The sequence below is a fragment of the Molothrus aeneus genome, chromosome 1, assembly GCF_037042795.1.
Source record: "Molothrus aeneus isolate 106 chromosome 1, BPBGC_Maene_1.0, whole genome shotgun sequence".
Taxonomy (NCBI): Eukaryota; Metazoa; Chordata; class Aves; order Passeriformes; family Icteridae; genus Molothrus; species Molothrus aeneus.
This window is the reverse complement of record NC_089646.1, coordinates 152,120,906-152,137,891: the sequence shown is the minus strand read 5'-3', so window position 1 is coordinate 152,137,891 and position 16,986 is coordinate 152,120,906. Positions and strand designations below refer to the sequence as shown.

Sequence of the window (16,986 nt, the reverse complement as noted above, 5' to 3'; positions counted from 1 at the left end):
GGTTGCAAATCCCACAGAATTCCCAAAGATTCATCTGCGCTCTCTGCTGAGCAGGGAAACACTCCTGGATTCCTCACCCATATGGATGGTGGAGATCATGGATCTGGACAATCTTTGTCCTGTTGTATTGATGAGGCTCCTTCCCTGCCCATTCCCCACTGGAATCATCCCCACAGTCCCAGGAATTGTGTCCCATCTGTCTCCTTTTTCCAGTGTGTCCATGATTGGCCTGATCCTTTCCTTTCTGCCATTGGTGTTGCCAAACCTTTTCTCCTGAGGTTTCTCTGGGAATACTTCCTTAGGACCTTGCCTGTTTTGTCTGGAGACCTTGTGGTTCTGCTCCTTTGAGCTTCCTCATCCCATAAAATCCAACCTGGGGTCATTCCCTGCTGTCTCAGGATATCTCCATCCGTGGTGCTGCCGTGGTTGGAGGGAATTGAGGGAGCAATTTCCTAATTTGGGATGGAAAAAGGGAATACTAGTATGAGAATTGGCTGTGATGTCGTTATAGGTCCGAGGACCAATCCCAGAGAACAGGACCTGCAGTGGGAGAGCAGAACTTGGAGACCCAGAATGGAATTGGGGTAGGAAAACTGGGGGGAATGTCACCCCCTGGACCTAATCCTGCTTCTCCACCCTTCACTGGGGATTTGGGATAACCTCTCGCCTTTCCCAACATCTCTTCCCTTTTATTCCTGCTTCCCACAGGTCCCAAGCGAAGGTGTTGCTGGTGGGGTTGCGTCCCCCTCTGGAGATCCTTTGGAGAGGGATGTGGGGCTCCCAGCTGTGAGGGAGAGTGAGGAGAAGGAGCTGGATCCCCCTATCCCACAGCAGGAAGAGGATTCCCAAGCCCCAGAAAGAAAAAGAGGGAAGAAACAAGAGGAAAGCAAGCAGGAAAAGGGATTGAAGAGAAAAGGAGGGAAGAAACAAGAGGAAAACAAGCAGGAAAAGGGATTGAAGAGAAAAGGAGGGAAGAAACAAGAGGAAAACAAGCAGGAAAAGGGATTGAAGAGAAAAGGAGGGAAGAAACAAGAGGAAAACAAGCAGGAAAAGGGATTGAAGAGAAAAAGAGGGAGGAAGGAAAAATCTGAGGATTTGATGGATGGCATGGAGGAGGAGGAGGAGGGGGATGAAGGCAGGAATTGGGAAGGGGGACAGGGAGGAGCCAAAAGACAGAGAAGCAACAGCAGCCAAGGATGGGATGAAGGGAAAAGAAAGCGGGAGAAAGGGAAAGCAAAGAAGCCCAGCAGGGGGAAAGTGAAGGGGGTGGAAAAGGTGGGGAAGAGGAAAATGAAGAAGGAAAAATTGTTGAAAGAGGAGCAAGAGACGGAGAAAGATGAGGAGGGAGAGAAAGGAGTGGGAAGTGAGGAGGAGGAGGAGGAGAGGGTGGGAAAGGGAGCTGGAAATGGAAGAGGAGTAGAAAAGGAGGAAGAAGTGGATGAGAAAGGGGAGGAAGGATTGGGAGAGGCCAGGAGTGCAGGGATGGGACAGGAGGGGAAGGAGGACAAGGATGAAGGGAAGGGAGATACTGAAGTGGAAGAGAAAAAGAAGAAAAAGCCAGAGGGGGAAACAAAAGAGATGGAGAAAAAGAGTGAAGAGGAAGAAACCCCAGGGAAAACTGGGAAAAGGAAATCTAAGGAAGGAGAAGAAAAGAAAGAGGAAGAAAAGAACAATAAAAAAACTAAAAAACAGAAGGAAGAAGAAAAAGAGGCGGAAAACAAATGGAAATGGTAAATTCCAGCGCGCCTTTGGCAGGTCTAACCCTGGGACTGGGTTTAAAACCCTGGGATTTTAATTTTATTTTGTGGGGCAAAACAGTGAAAATTCCTATTTTTGGCTATTTTCCTATATTCCCTTGAGCCTTGAACTTGCCACTCTTGGAAATGGGTGAGAGATCAGGGAAGGTCCTGAATGCGCAGCAGGATTTGTATCATAATTATCTTTATTTTAAAATTTGTTTATAATATTTATTTCTCCTCCAATGATTTTCTTGGTGTCCATCCTGGGAAGGGAGAAGCTCATAATTATTGGAAGGGAATAAAAATAATAATAATAAGTCCAAGACAGCAGCACCTCTATCAGGGAGCTGTAGAGGGTCTGAATTCCTTCCCCACTTCCTTGTCCAGCAGATTTGGGATGATCCAGGCAGGAATTTTATAGGAAAAGATGTGGAATGTGGCTGCTGGATGCTGGATTATTTTTTAGAAGTGCGACTTCAGCCACTTGGTGTCTCTCTCTCCCAGATCTCCCCAAGATCTGGGACAGAGCAGGAGAATTTTTGGGATGCTTTTTGGGAGCCTGTGGCAAACCCTGGTCTGGGAGGAGCCGTTATCCCAGAGAGGGATATCCATGGATGCCTGGAGCTTTGAGGTGGCCCTCGAAGGATCCAGGGTGATGTGAAAAATAAGATTTTATATATTTTTTCCTAATTGATGCCTTGTTTGGAATGGCTGGATCCTGGCATGGAGACTGGTACGTGGGAATTCAATCCCCAAAAAATTGTCCACAACCACATTTCCCATGAGGAGATTCCCATGTGTCACCCTCCTTGGCCTCTGGATGGGCTCAGGGGGGCTGTGCAAGGTGAGTGTGGGGGATGCTCTGCAGGGATTTGTGATTCCAGAATTTTGGGAAGAGAGATGATCACAAAATGATCCTGACGCTGCCTTTCTCCGATGCTCTCAGCCCAAATTCTTGGAGTTTGTTGGTTTTCCTTGACTATTTAATTTCCTCTGTTTGTACGGCAAAATGCACCTTTAGATACCATGGATTTATTCCACTCTGCTTCCCATGGGGAAGCAAAAAATTTCACAAATAACTTCTGGGGCATTGCTGAGCGAGAAACAGGAGTTTTGCCTTCTCTGTGTGGAATCTTGCTGTGTTTTCCTAGAAATCCTTGGCTTTTCTTTTCCTGGAGATGCTGGGATTAAGGGGCCAGTGCCAGCCTGGCTGTGGGACAGAGATCCTTGCCTGTCCCCTGCTGTCACCAGTGCTCTTCCTCTGACCCTAACCTGTGGTTTCATCCCTCTTTTTAGAGTCCTGCTCCTGATTTTCCGGTTGGATTTTTGGACATCATTATTATTTTTTTTAGTTTTCAAATTTAATTTTACTGGAATTTTTGTTGCTGTTTTTAAAATCCACACAGTCAAAACTTGTAGTGGCTCTAAAATCCCATTTGCTCCTGCAGGAGGAAAGATTCTTTAAGATCTTATTTGTGTTAAAATCAAAATTATAAATATTTATGAGGCATAGGTTTCCCAGAGAAGCCCTGGCTGCCCCATCCCTGGAAGTATTCCTTGGATGGGATGGGGTTTGGAGCAACCTGGATTAGTGGGAGGTGTCCCTGCCCATGAGAAGGGGTTGAAATGAGGTGGCTTTTAGGATCTCTTCATTCCCCCCATGAGTTCCTCCATGTCACCACACCTCAATTTCATGGATTCCATTCCCGTTTTCCTTGTTTTATGGAAACGGAGGCAGCAGCAGAGAAGATGGGATTTAACCTGGAATTTTTATCAGCTGTCACTGCTCCAGCATTCTCCCAATGTGACCTTGGGAGGAGGTGCCAGGTGCCAGATTTGGGATATTCTCATGGACTCCTGTGCATCTGTTCCAGGTGGGAAGAGGAGAAGAAGGAAGATGGAGTCAAATGGATGCAGCTGGAGCACCGAGGGCCCTACTTTGTGCCCCCCTACGAGCCCCTGCCCAAGGATGTGCAGTTTTATTACGATGGTACAGCTGTGGTGGGACCTGGGGCTTGGGGTGGTGTCCTCTCCTCAGGGAAGATGAATATCCCATTGGAAAAGCCATGGGTTCAAGCTGGAGGATCTTACACGTAGTTGGAATGATGGGAGTTTTTTGGGGAGCTGATCCTAATTGCTGTTTTTTCTCATTAAGCTGCATTTTGGGTTTGAGTTTTGTCAGTTCATCCATGTTTTCCAATGAGCTGGAAAAAATGTGATTTTACTGATCCATGGCCTCAGTGACTGACACATCCATGGATTTTGGCTGGGCTGCTCCAAGCTCCTGATTTCCCCAGGGTCACCTCACATCACCTTAGAGCAACTCAGGGTGTCACTGGCAGGACAGATCCAGGCCTTTGCTGCCTCCGTGTTTTCCTGACATTCCCACTGGGTTTCCTGCCATTCCCTGCTCTCAGTTCACCCCTGAACTCATTTCTGATGGATCAAAGGGAGGGGGGAATAAGGACATTGAGGGTCAGCCCAGAGATGGTGGAGATGGAAAGGGATCACATTCCCTTGGTGTTCCTCAGTTTCCTGGGGCTTCCCATACCTTTTTTTTGCAGTAGGAAAAAGGAAGTGCCTGGCAGCACCAGTGGGCACTGCTGGGACATCCATGGGGCTGTCAGGGATTTTGGCTCCGTGAGGAGGAGCCTTGACAGGGTTTGGACCTTCTCTGTGATCTTTGAGGTGTTGTGGATCTGAGGTGTGGCTTTGGAATTTGGGATCTTTGATGTTGACTTTTTTTTCCTAAAATATGTCACCGTTCCTGGATAGAAAAGTTTTTATGGACAGGCAACAACCCCAAGCAGGAAGGGCCCATGGATGAGCTGGTGTTTGGGGTTGTCATGGGGCTGCTCTATTCCCTTCAGTCCAAAAATCCCAAAAAACAGTGGTTCAAGTAGGAATCAACCATTCCCTGGATATCTCCAGAGGACTTTTTCCTAAAAAAAAAAGTTATTTCCAAGTAATTCCTAGGATGAACCAAGATATTCTTTGGTTTTGTTGTATTTCTCCAGCCAAAGAGCTCAGGAGGGGATGGTGGCTTTGCCTCCAAGAAATGATTCAAGATCCTTAGAAAATCTAAAAATCATCCAAGATTCTGCCCAGAGAAGCTGTGGCTGCCCCATCCCTGGAAGTGTTCCAGGTTGGACAGGGCTTGGAGCAGCCTGGTCTAGTTGTCCCTGCCTCTCTTTTCCCAGGAAAACCCTTGAAGCTGAGCCTGGCCACGGAGGAAATCGCCACGTTTTATGCCAAAATGTTGGATCACGAGTACACCACCAAGGAGATCTTCCAGAACAACTTCTTCCATGACTGGAGGAAGGTACCTTCCCTGGGAGGGCTCCTTGATATCCATCAAACCAATCCGCCCCAGGCTGTGGTGTGGGATAGGGGGAATGGGGGGAGTTGCTCCTTTTTTATAATTATGAGGTTCTAAATCCTGATTTATTTCCATGTTTTTTGTGGGTTTGGGCTGGGATTTGCTTTCTGTGCTCCCTCTGAGTTTTAGTGATGGGTACAGGAGGTAGATCTTGCAAACAGCTCTAAAATCAGTTTGGGATACCAAAGAATGAAGGAATGACCTCTGATCCCAAAACAACCCCAAACTCTTTCTAGGGAATGTTTACACCTCCCAAATATATTTGGTGCTGTCTCTGCAGTTGTGTTTGAGGACTTTTTTTTCCCATATTAGGTTCTTCCACTCCAGAACTGGTTGTCTTTTTTCAAAGAATGGGTCTCTATTCCCTTTTCCAAGGACAGGCACAAGCAACAGCTCCATGTGGAATTAGTTTTGCCTCCTGGCTTTTCCCAGCCCCTCTCATCTCTTTCCCAGGAAATGACCTCAGAGGAGCAAGAGATAATCAAGGACCTGGACAAATGTGACTTTGGGGAGATCCACAAATATTTTGTGGACAAAAATGAGGCTCGTAAAGCACTTCCCAAGGAGGAGAAGCAGGTAAGGACTGGTTCCTATGACATGTTTGGGGAATTTTGGTTCTTTGTTCTTTTCTTTCCTGGTGTTGTGCCCTGAGTTTGGACTTCTTTAACTCAGCTCTGTCTCCATGGCCATTGCCCCCCTCTTCCTGAATTTTATCAGCAGATCTGCACATTCCATGGGTTTGCATGGCACCAGTCATCCTTGGATCATGTTTTGGAGTCCTTCCCTATCCAGAGGATTGTGGATTTTGCCAAGGGAATGATGGCACTTAGACTTCTTGGTTGGAATATTAAAGATCTTTTCCAGTCCAAACCGTTCTGATCTTTTTGGTGGTGTCCTGGTTTCAGAAGCTGAAGGAGGAGGCGGATAAGATCCAGGAGGAATATGGATACTGCATCCTGGATGGGCACCGGGAGAAGATTGGCAACTTCAAAACTGAACCTCCGGGGCTCTTCCGTGGCCGTGGGGAGCACCCCAAAATGGGGATGCTGAAGAAGAGGATCATGCCAGAAGATGTCATCATCAACTGCAGCAAGTGAGTTGTCCTTGGAAGTGCTGAGCTCCTGGGGCTTCCTTTGGGATTGGGGGGGACTGGGCATTTCCTCTGCCCAGAGTTGGGGTTTTTCCATCTTCTAAAATCCCTGAATCCCTAAAATTCCACATCCCGAGAGTGTTTTTCCCTCTTAGTTTTGTGATCTGAAGTGGTCTTAAGCCACCCATTTGAAGACCTTGATTCAAAACATTCCCCACCTATCCAGAAAGTTTTCCTATTATTCCCAGCATCCAAACGATAAACACCTGATTGTGGGAAGGGTCTGGAGCACCAGGAGCAGCTGAGGGAGCTGGACGGGCTCAGCCTGGAGAAAAGGAGGTTGGGGGGGGGACCTTCTAAAACTCCCTGACACGAAGGTGGAGCCACATAGGGCTTGGCTTCTTCTCCCAGAAAAAAAAAATAAAAAATATATATATATATAGTAGAAGAGGAATTGTCCTCATGTTGTGCCAGAGGAGGTTTAGGTTGGATATTAGGGAAAACATCTCCACAGCAAGGGTTGTGAGGCTCTGGAAGAGGCTGCCCAGGGCAGTGGTGGAGTCACCAGCCCTGCAGGGGTGGGAAAGCTGTGTAGATGTGGCACTTGGGGACACGGTTTGGTGCTCCTGGCAGTGCCGGTTCATGATTGGACTCGATCTTGGAGGAATTCTCCAACTTTAATGGTTCCATGTTGTGGAGTAATTCTAGGTGGGTTCCATGTTTCCTCAGTCTTTGGCTCACAGGAAACTTCATTCTTCATGGTCCGAGGGCTCTAATCCTGCTCTTCCCACAGGGATTCCAAGATTCCCGAGCCCCCAGAAGGTCACAAGTGGAAGGAGGTGCGCTTTGACAACACGGTCACCTGGCTGGCCTCGTGGACAGAGAACATCCAGAACACCTTGAAGTACATCATGCTGAATCCCAGCTCCAAGCTGAAGGTTGGAATAATGCCCTTGGTCAGGTGAAAAAAATCTGGGAAAGCCAGGATGTGGAGTATCAAAAATTTTTTTTTTTTTCTGGCCCTTCTCTTAAAAGTGGATTAAAAAAATGAGGGAAAGGACAGATGATTGTGAAGCATCAAACTTATTCCAAGGAATGGGTTGCTCCTGGCAGAGTGATCCTGGTGCCACATTGCTTGTGTGTGTCCAGGGAGGGCTGTTGGAAGCCAGATGGGGGCTGAAAGGACCCACAGGGGCTAAGAAAGATCCACAGGGACCAGAGTTGGGTTAGTTTATACCAGGAAGTGGAGAGTAGGAAGAGATGGGATTGAACTCTGTGGGAAGAGAAAGGGGATTTAAGGCTGTTTCCAAGGGCTCAGGGAAAGTGGGAATGCTGCCCAGGTAGACACAACTGAGCAAGTGCTGTGTCAGTCCACACTGGTGTCCGAGGAGCCACCTTTGGCCATGGTTTGACTACTTGGTCTTTGCCTTGCTCTGACTTCTGGAGAACACCCTGACTTGGCCAGGATCCAGATCCAGCACAGCCAGCAGAGGGCACAGAAACCCTGGGTGAGCTGTTTCTTTTCCAGTTTATTCCCTTCAAGGATTTTTTTTCCCAAGAAAACAGCGGGGTTTTGTGGGAATCTACAAAATCAGAGGGTTTTGGGAAAGCTGCAAAAGGCAGGCCTCAGAGACAGCAGAACTGTGATTAGAGCTAAGCAGTAGCCATGAGATAGGTCAGCAGAAAAATTATTTAAAAAGTAGAAAAGCAAGGACAAATAGAACAATTGTCTGTGTATTAACTTTTGTCTAGAATAACTCCCTAAGCTACAGAAAAGTTTATCTAGCAAGATATTAGGAAGTTCTAAGCTTAATAACAGAGCTCTGTGCATTGTGTTTTAAGGCTTACAAGTACGTGTTGTATTTGAAATAAGCAAGCATTGTTTTAACCAAAGGTACGTGTGCTTATAGTGGTTGGATAGAACTACTGTCAATGTGCTTTTGCTTTGTGTGATTAGTCAAAAAACTTTTCAAGTAAGTTGTAACATTAAGTTCTTTGTCTGCTGCCTGGGATTTGAGCTGATGGCATCTTCCATGTAATGAGACTGATGCTGGAAAATCAAACAGCTCAAGGCACTTTCCACAGCAGTCCCGTCCCGTTTGTGATTTGTACATAGACCCCTGGCCAGCGATATGGTTTGAGCAGGATTTAGATGATGGAGGTGTTTCTAGAGCAGGATTTGACTGGTAGGGGTGGAATAAAGATGGGGCATGGAATGGAAAATATCCTGGTTTCCCATTCCAGGGGGAGAAGGACTGGCAGAAATACGAGGTCGCTCGGCGCCTGAAGGATGTTGTCCACACAATCCGGGCTCAGTACAGAAAAGACTGGAAATCCAAGGAGATAAAGAAGAGGCAAAGAGCAGTGGCCCTCTACTTCATTGATAAGGTATCCACAGCCTCACCCCAGGTCCTCCATCCATGTGGAAATTGGGAATTCACTTCCCTGATCCACCCCACCATGTAGTTTTTGGTGTTCGCTGGTTCTGCCACCCAGGTTGGCTCCACATGAGGAATCTGGGGATGATTATGGAATCCTGGAATGGTATGGTTGGATGGGACCTTCGAGATCATCTCATTCCAACCCCCTGCTGTGGGAAGGGACACCTTCCACTTGACCAGGTGGCTCCAAGCCCCATCCAGCCTGGATTCGAATAGGTTCCAGAGGTGTGGAAAATGAAAATTGTCCCTAGTTGAAGGTGTCCCTGCCCATGGCAGGGGGTTGGAATTTGACGATCCTGAAGGTCCCTTCCAAATCATTCTATGACTCTATAGCTAGAGATAGAGATCCATCTCCTCTAGTCCCAATCCACTTTATCAACCTGGCAAAGGGGAATTGAGGTGGAATAGCACAGGATGGCCGACTCCTTACTTTCTTTCCAGCTGGCCCTGCGAGCTGGGAATGAGAAGGAGGAAGGGGAGACTGCGGACACGGTCGGCTGCTGCTCCCTGCGCGTGGAGCACATCCAGCTGCACCCCCAGCTGGATGGGCAGGAGCACGTGGTGGAGTTTGACTTCCTCGGGAAAGATTCCATCCGTTACTACAACAAAGTGTCCGTGGAGAAGCCGGTGAGTGGGGCAGGAGTAGAGGAAGTGCTTGGTTGTCTGGGTTCCCTCAGTGTTTATCGGTCCCAAATTTCCATCCAAAACCTGTTACCAAGATGTGCTTTAACCCTGGAGAATGGGAGGAATTTTGGGATAGAACTCCCAAGGTTGTTCTACTTCATGAGGGAGAAGTCCCACCTCTTGCTGGGGCACCCTCAGTTGGCTCGTGCACTTCAGGACTTGAAACGTCTCTGTTTATATTAAATAATTTTCCTTTACCCATGGGAAAGAAGATTTTAGTGGTGTTTGTGGAGAAACTGGAATGCCGGAGATGGGAAAGATGGAGGGAACACCCAGAGGCACCTTGAACTTGAGAGGGTTGGTGGGATGTGCCAACACGAGGGTGAATCAGAGTCCTTCTGGAGGAGGAGACAGATGAGGGAGATGTCTGGGAGCAATTCATTCCTTGGCCCTGACCAGGGCTGTCCTTTCCCCCTCTTCAGGTGTTCAAGAACCTTCAGCTGTTCATGAAGAACAAGGACCCCGGCGATGACCTCTTTGAGCACCTCAATGTGAGTTGTCACCTCAGAGCTTTTCAAACAGTACTCGTGGCCCTGAAGGAGGAGAAGCCAAACCATGACACCCTTGGCCACCTTTGGTGGTCATCCCTTTGCCTTGTTTTACCTCTCTCCTCTCTAGGGACACCACTGTCACTGTTTGAACACCCTGTGAGGTTTTCCAGCCTCTTTTTGCATTGCTTCCCCATGTCCCAGCTGAGGAGCTGGATTCCTGCTCCTTCCTTCCTCCAACTCACCCACTTTGGTTTTTTTTAGCCTGGGAAGGTCTGCCCACATTTTGGGGAATTACTGGAGGTACCAGACCTCAGCTTTTTGATGCTTTTGCACCTCATTGGGGCTCCACAGAAGTGGGAGAGGTTGCTGGAGGGATGTGCTGCCTTCCCTCCTGGAAAAACCTCCTCCCTCATCTTCCTTGGGATGGGGTATGGGATCAATGAGCAGCTCCGTGTTCTCTGTAGAACAGGGATGTGAGGTCAGGAATAATTGTTTGGAAAAGACCTCTAAGATTATCAAATCCAAGCATTAACCCAGCAGTGCCAGGTCCACCACTAAACCACGTCCCCAAATGCCAATGTGTGTCCTCTTGGACATAGGTGGGAAGAAATTGTTGAATTCCAGAGAGATTTTTTTGTGGATTTAGGTGGAATTTTTAGGCCAGTTTTGGGTAGATGATGACCTGACCCCACAAGTAGCTCTACAAGATTTAATTTTTTTAAAAGCTCTGCAGGATTTAATTTTTTGTTAATGCCTGATTTTGGTTGCTTAGGCAGAAGATGGTCTAAAAAGAGATTTGTCCCGGCTTCTGCTTTTTCTGTTACTTCATGGAATGGTTTGGGTAGGAAGGGACCCTAAAGACTGTCAAGTTCCAAATCCTCACCATGGGTAGGGACACCTTCCACTATCCCAGGCTGCTCCAGACCCCATCCAACCTGGCTTTGAACACTTCAAGGGATGGGAAAGCCACAGCTTCTCTGGGAATTCCATCCCAGGACCTCACCACCCTCACAGGGAAGAATTCCTTCCCAATATCCCGTCAAACCCTTTGTCATTTTAAAGCCATTCCTCCTTGTCCTACCACTAGAATTCCTAATGGTGACTTTCCCTACACTTTTTCCTGTTTTTCCCTCCTCCAGACAACCTTCCTGAACAAACACCTCCAGGACCTCATGGATGGTTTGACGGCCAAAGTCTTCAGGACCTACAATGCTTCCATCACCCTACAGGAGCAGCTCAAGGCCCTCACCAACCGTGAGTTCCAGTGGCTGTGGTGTCACCAGGGCATGGTTGGGACCACAGGGCTCAGGAATGTCCATCCATTGCCTTGGGATCCCTAAAACTGCCCATGTCCCACCTGGGCAGGGTGATGCTCCACATAGTGGGGCAGGAGTGACATGTGGGGGTGAGCAGCAAGTCAGGGATGTTTGTAAGTGAGATGTGATGAACTTGAGGATACTCTGACTAACTGAGGGCCAGGATGGGAATATTTTTCCCCTCTTTTCCTTGTGTTGCTGGTTGGCTGCACTGTTTCTGCCTCCTTGGGTACGTGAGGGATGAGTCACAGCACCAGATTGTGATGCTCAATTGTCCTTCCCTGATTCCCCCAACCATTATTGCTCTCCCTGGAGAGAGAATGTGACAGCAACTTGTTTGCCTTTCCTTCTGCTGTATTCCCTGCTTTTCCCAGCTCCTGGAATGGAGTCAGAGTGATGTTTTCATTTCTTTCCAGCTGAAGACAACGTTGCAGGAAAGCTCCTGTCCTACAACCGAGCCAACAGGGCCGTGGCCATCCTGTGCAACCATCAGAGGTCTATACCAAAAACCTTTGCCAGGTCCATGCAAGTCCTCCAGGAAAAGGTGAGACAGACTCAGCTGAGAGATCCCAGACCTAATCCGGCCTCTGAATTCTGTTTTGGGCTGGGGTGATGTCTGGAGGGATCACCTTGGTCAAGAACATAGGGAATGTCCTGGGAGTGGTGGATTGCAGCCCAGGGGTGGAGAGAGATGTGGTGACCTCAGATGCTGGGGGAAGCAACTTAGCAGAGAATTTGGGTGAATTTTTATGAGTTTGGGGCATTTTTCATCACTCTGTCTTCAAACTAAGCTGGGGGCCTTTTGTGATGGCAGCTCTGGCCCAGCTGGATCAAGATCAGGGAAATTGGTTTTCCTGTCTTTTTGCAGGAGGAGCAGCTTGAAAATACCTTAAATTACCACTTTTAATCGTCCTCAGTTTTTGCTCACACCCCACTGAAGGGCTGGGACTTTTCTGAGTGTTCTGGTGCTGTCACAAGTCCCTCAGTCTCAGGCAGGTGCATGGACAGATTTAGGAGCTCCAAGTGTTTGTGGCATCTGGGCTGGGATGATATTTTAGAAGATGCTAAAAAATGCTTGAGCCCAGAAAATGCTGCAGGGACAAATTGGGAAGCAGGGTTGGTAAGAAATTGAGGAATGGTGTGTGAAGGAAAAGAGGGAGAAAGCTGAAGCCTTCAGAGAGGGTGGAAGTGTTGTCTGACTTTTTCACCTTCACAGATCGACACCAAGAAGAAACAAGTGGAGGAAGCCCAGGAAGAAGTGAAAAAAGCTGAAGATGAGTTTAAGGACACAAAAGATGCCAAAGCAGAAGTGTGAGTGGCTTTTCCTTGGAATCCTCTCTTGCAGAGGGATCCAGAGGGCCCATGGATGGGGCTGATGTGTCCCAACACCCCATCAGAACAGAAATGCCCATGTTTGGGATGGGGTCCTTCTTGTCCCATGGAAGTTTGGAAGATGGTTAAGATCTTGTGGATGGTTCCCTTCAGGGACACCTCCCACTCTCCCAGGTTGCTCCAAGCTCTGTCCACTGTGGTCTTGGACACTTGCAAGGATGGAGCAGCCCCAGCTTCTCTGGGCAGCCCATTCCAGGATGCTGGATTTTGTTTGCCCACCTTTGGTGGTGGAAATTACATTTTTTATTGTTAATTTTTAATATTAAAAAGGCATCTCACCAGATCCAAACCCCTGAGAAATAGGTTAGTGCTGAATGGCACCTTTGACTCTGCCATTGCAGAGAATTTCTGGGCTTTGGGACATTCTGTGTTGTTCCTTCTCTGCCCTCAGCAACGTGGAGAAGAAGAAGAAGCTGTTGAAGAGGCTGGAGGAGCAATTGGCCAGGATGAACATCCAGGCCACGGACAAGGAGGAGAACAAGCAAATAGCTCTGGGCACATCCAAGCTGAATTACTTGGATCCCAGGATTACCGTGGCTTGGTAAGTCTTGGGTGTTAAATCATGGAATGGTTTGGGTTGGAAAGGACCTTAAAATTTGTTCAATGGTGTTCAATGGGCAGAGACACCTCCCACTGTTCCAGGTTGCTCCAAGCCCCATCCAACCTGGCCTTGGAGACTTCCAGGGTTGCAGTGGAGAGGACACTGCTGGGTAACTGGTCCCCACTGGTGTCTTGTGGTCTGCACAGGTGCAAGAAGTTCGGGATTCCCATTGAGAAGATCTACAACAAGACCCAGAGGGCGAAGTTTGCCTGGGCCATCGACATGGCTGGCGAGGACTTTGAATTCTGAGCCAGTGCCTTCCACGTTAAATCCCAAATCCTGCTCATTTGGTGCTGTTGGGAAGCTATTTTTTTTTTTTTTCTAATTTGCTGGTGGCTGAGGGTTGTCTGAGTTTGGTGCCTTTTTTTTTTTTTTTTGATGGAAAAAAAGCACCTGGATTTCCAGTTGAAGCAGGTATTGCTGATTGGGATTTCGGACTTTGGGAACTCTTAATTCCTGTTCAGAGTTGCCAGGTACTTGGCTTCCTCTGGGGTCCTGGAAGGAGATTAAAAAAGAGCCTCAATTGTGCTGATCAACAAAATCACGTCTAATGCTGTCTCCTTGGTGTAGTGGAGCTGTGCTGCCCTTTCCAGACTGAGTGGGATGGATGGGGAAACACGAGGTGATGACAGCAGTAAAACAGGAACTGCAATATATAACCCAGGATTGGGTTAGGGATGCACTGGGGGCAAAGGAGAAATCTCAAGGTTTTACATTTCCAGGTATTTTTTGCTCTTTCCCCTCCAGGAGAGGAGAAAGTTGTGCAATTGCAGGGATATTAAATGGAAAAAACATTTGAGGGAATTTGCGTCATGTCAGGAGAAGGTAGAAGGGAAGATGGTGGATTTAAAAGCAGTTTCACATTTCAGGGGGTTAAAATTCACCTTGGCCATGAACAAAGTGCATTTTAAGCACCCCCATGTGGTAAAGTTTTGTCTGGGAGAACACATCTCACTTGAGGCCACGTTAATTTCCTTATTTTCTTCACTTGGCTCTGGCTCAGCTCCTGTATCCAGAGCAGGATTGCTCTCTCCAGACAGAGGCTTAGGAAATGGGGAATTTCCTAGGAAATAGGATAATGCTGGGCCCGGCTCTGTGGGATGTGTGGTGGGGAGTGGGACCAATATTCCTGGAGCTGCTCCTGTGTTGGGATGATGCCTTTGGCATCATCCTTCCCACTCCAGCTGGGAATGGAGCAGGCAGGGATCAACAGCATAAACTGGTTGTGTTTGCTGCTTAATGGGCTGCTTTCCACATCCCAAAAAAGGCAGTATCAGCACATTCCTGGCAGAATTCCCACATCCCAGTGAATCCCAGGTGTGAACAAACTGTTGCATTGGCAGCAAAACCTTCTTGCACCTCAGGGCTGATATCCAGGGCTGTGTATTCCAGAGCTCCTGGTGCTTCCCATGTGTTTGTTTCCACTCATTCTCATGTTGAAATTGTTGCTGTTTTGGTTGTAAATGGAGGTCTTGGAATGCATTCTCATTAAAACCAGGAGTGATTTTTTTTTTCTGAGTATCCATGACTGGAGGCTTTTTACAACTCATTCCATGTGTAGTTCTGGTTGTTCCATCCCTGGAAGGTGTAGAAAGCCATGTTGGATGTGGCTTGGAGCAACCTTGGATAGGTGTCCCTGCCCATGGTAGGAGCTTTAAGGTTCCTTTCAATCCCAACCATTCTGGAATTCTATAAAATAAAGGAATAATTCCAGAAAGGCTGAGCTGTTGCTGTCCCAAATGGTCCTGTCCATCCTCACCCTGTTTTTCCTGGAGTCCTCCAAGTGTTTCTGGCAATATTCCATAGACCATTCCCATGGCCTAATGCCCAGGAGCTTTTCCGACTGCTCAGAACCCTGTGGAGCAGGATCATGCTCCTGTCCCAGAGAGCGGGATCCCTCTCCCACCCCAATAATTTGGGGTTATTTGGTGCCTCCAGGCATTGCTGATGTGCTCAGATGACCCCTCCTCACTTTGGCCCTTCCAGGTGTGGTTTCAGCTCTGTTTTTCCAATGTTTTCCTGAAGTCTCCATCCCTGGAAGTGCTCATTAAAAACCTCTGGAAATGCCACTTGAGGATATGGTTTAGTGGTGAACAACGTGGTGGTTGGACTTGATGATACTAAAGGTCTTTTCCAACTTTCTGTGATGTTGTAGGCAGAGGAAAACCTGTGTTTGTTTGGTGATCCAAGGTTGTGGCAGCATTTGGTGAAATTCAAAGTCAAAAGTTTAGCATTTTTCCGTTGTGATGACCTCCTCTTGCTATTTAAAAAAGGGAAGTTGTGGTTTGTGACAAAACCAGAAATGACACCTTCCCATGTGATTTCTGGTTTCCTAATTTGCTTTTCATAAAAGCCTTCTTTATCACTGTGGGTGGGAGGAGACCTCACCCAAAATCTGCCAGGGATGGAGTTGACTGCTCAGGCTGGCACTGGAACTTAGGGCTGTTCTAGGTATGTAGTGGAGCTTTAATAAACAAAAAGAAAAAAACATAACAAAAAAAAACCAAAAAACCAACAAAAAAACCCCAAACAAATGAAAAAATCCCCGAAAACCATGTAAGGGTCGGGAAGTTTGTACCCTTCCTGCAGCTTGGGGATATCCTACACCGATGGCTCTGGGCAGTGTTGACAGAGGAGCTGTTGGAGAAGATAAATTTAGGGGTGGGAGGAGGTGATGAGAAGTTCCTCTTATGTTGTTATGGTATCTGCTGCCCCTGCCCAGACTCTTCCCAGAAATCCAGGGTTGGGAGGATCTCTGGAGGGCTCAAGTTCAACCTTCTGCTCAAAGGAGAGTCAGCTCTGGCTGGGTTGTTCTGTGTTTTCTCAAACTTAATTTCAATGTTTCTGTGGAGGGAGATTCCTCCACCATCTCTCACTGTTTTGGAAATGAATCACTGCTCTGGCAAAGCTTTTGCTTCCCTGTGTCTGGTTGGAGTTTCCCTTGATGCGTTTTAGAAGCAGCTGCTTGTCCTTTGTGCAGAGCCAGAGCCAGATTATCCTTGGACATCAGCTCCATAATTGTCCCTGTTAAAGGCAGCAACTCCATCCCCCCTCAGCCTGTTCCTGGATCACTTAGCCCCAAATTCTGGGACTTGGAACTTAAAATCGAAGAATCATGGAAGGGTTTGGAAGAGACCTTAAAGATCATGGAATTCCACCCACTCAGGCTCCAAGCCCTGTCCAGCCTGGCCTTGGATGCTTCCAGGGATCCAGGAACAGCCACAGCTTCTCTGGGCAACCTGTGCCAGGGCCTCACCACCCTCACAGCCAAGAATTCCCTCCCAATATCCCATCTAACCCTGCCCTCTGGCAGTGGGAAGCCATTCCCTGTGTCCTGTCCCTCCATCCCTTGTCCCAGATCCCTCTCCAGCTCTCCTGGAGTCCCTTCTGGCACTGGAAGGGGCTCTGAGGTCTCCCTGGAGCCTTCTCCAGGCTGGACATTCCCAGCTCTCCCAGTCGGGCTCCAGAGCAGAGGGGCTCCATTCCTTGGAGCATCTTTGTGGCCTCCTCTCGATCTGCTCCAGCAGCTCCACATCCTTGTGCTGATGATCCCGAAATTGGATTTAGTGCTTCACCTCTGGTGGCCCCGCTCTGAGGATGGCTCTACAAGCAATTCCTCTTCCCACAGAAGCTGTTTGAGCAGCTGGAAGCTCCAGTGGGATCCATCCTTGCTCCTTCTGTATCAGCATCCTGGAGATTCGGGAACATAAATCCATTGGCCAGAGCTGTGTGCATCACGGGCCTTCCCACGTCTCTCTCAGAGGGATGAGTCAGAATCTTGCTCCATGTCCAACTGATTATTGGTCCTCACGGATGAAAAAGCCTCATCAGCCTCCTGTTTTCCAGAGCCACA

General features: G+C 47.9%; 1 protein-coding gene across 1 annotated transcript; it reads left to right on the top strand.

Moving 5' to 3' along the window:
• The first annotated feature begins 1,499 nt into the window (after nt 1–1,499).
• TOP1MT (DNA topoisomerase I mitochondrial) lies at nt 1,500–13,382 on the top strand. Its single transcript, XM_066548643.1, has 14 exons — nt 1,500–1,730; nt 3,614–3,729; nt 4,940–5,061; nt 5,572–5,694; nt 6,024–6,211; nt 7,002–7,146; nt 8,453–8,596; nt 9,091–9,276; nt 9,756–9,824; nt 10,964–11,078; nt 11,557–11,684; nt 12,357–12,451; nt 12,924–13,073; nt 13,280–13,382. The coding sequence occupies exons 1-14, from the start codon at nt 1,579–1,581 to the stop codon at nt 13,380–13,382; spliced, it is 1,836 nt and encodes a 611-aa protein (XP_066404740.1). The 5' UTR covers nt 1,500–1,578.
• The last annotated feature ends 3,604 nt before the right edge of the window (nt 13,383–16,986 follow it).

Bases quoted from the DNA above. Each gene is read 5' to 3' on its own strand.
- TOP1MT (XM_066548643.1), top strand. From the start codon at position 1,579: ATGGAGAAAAAGAGTGAAGAGGAAGAAACCCCAGGGAAAACTGGGAAA. The intron at 5,695-6,023 runs GTAAGGACTGGT...TCCTGGTTTCAG, and splicing joins TTCCCAAGGAGGAGAAGCAG to AAGCTGAAGGAGGAGGCGGA. The intron at 9,825-10,963 runs GTGAGTTGTCAC...TCCCTCCTCCAG, and splicing joins ACCTCTTTGAGCACCTCAAT to ACAACCTTCCTGAACAAACA.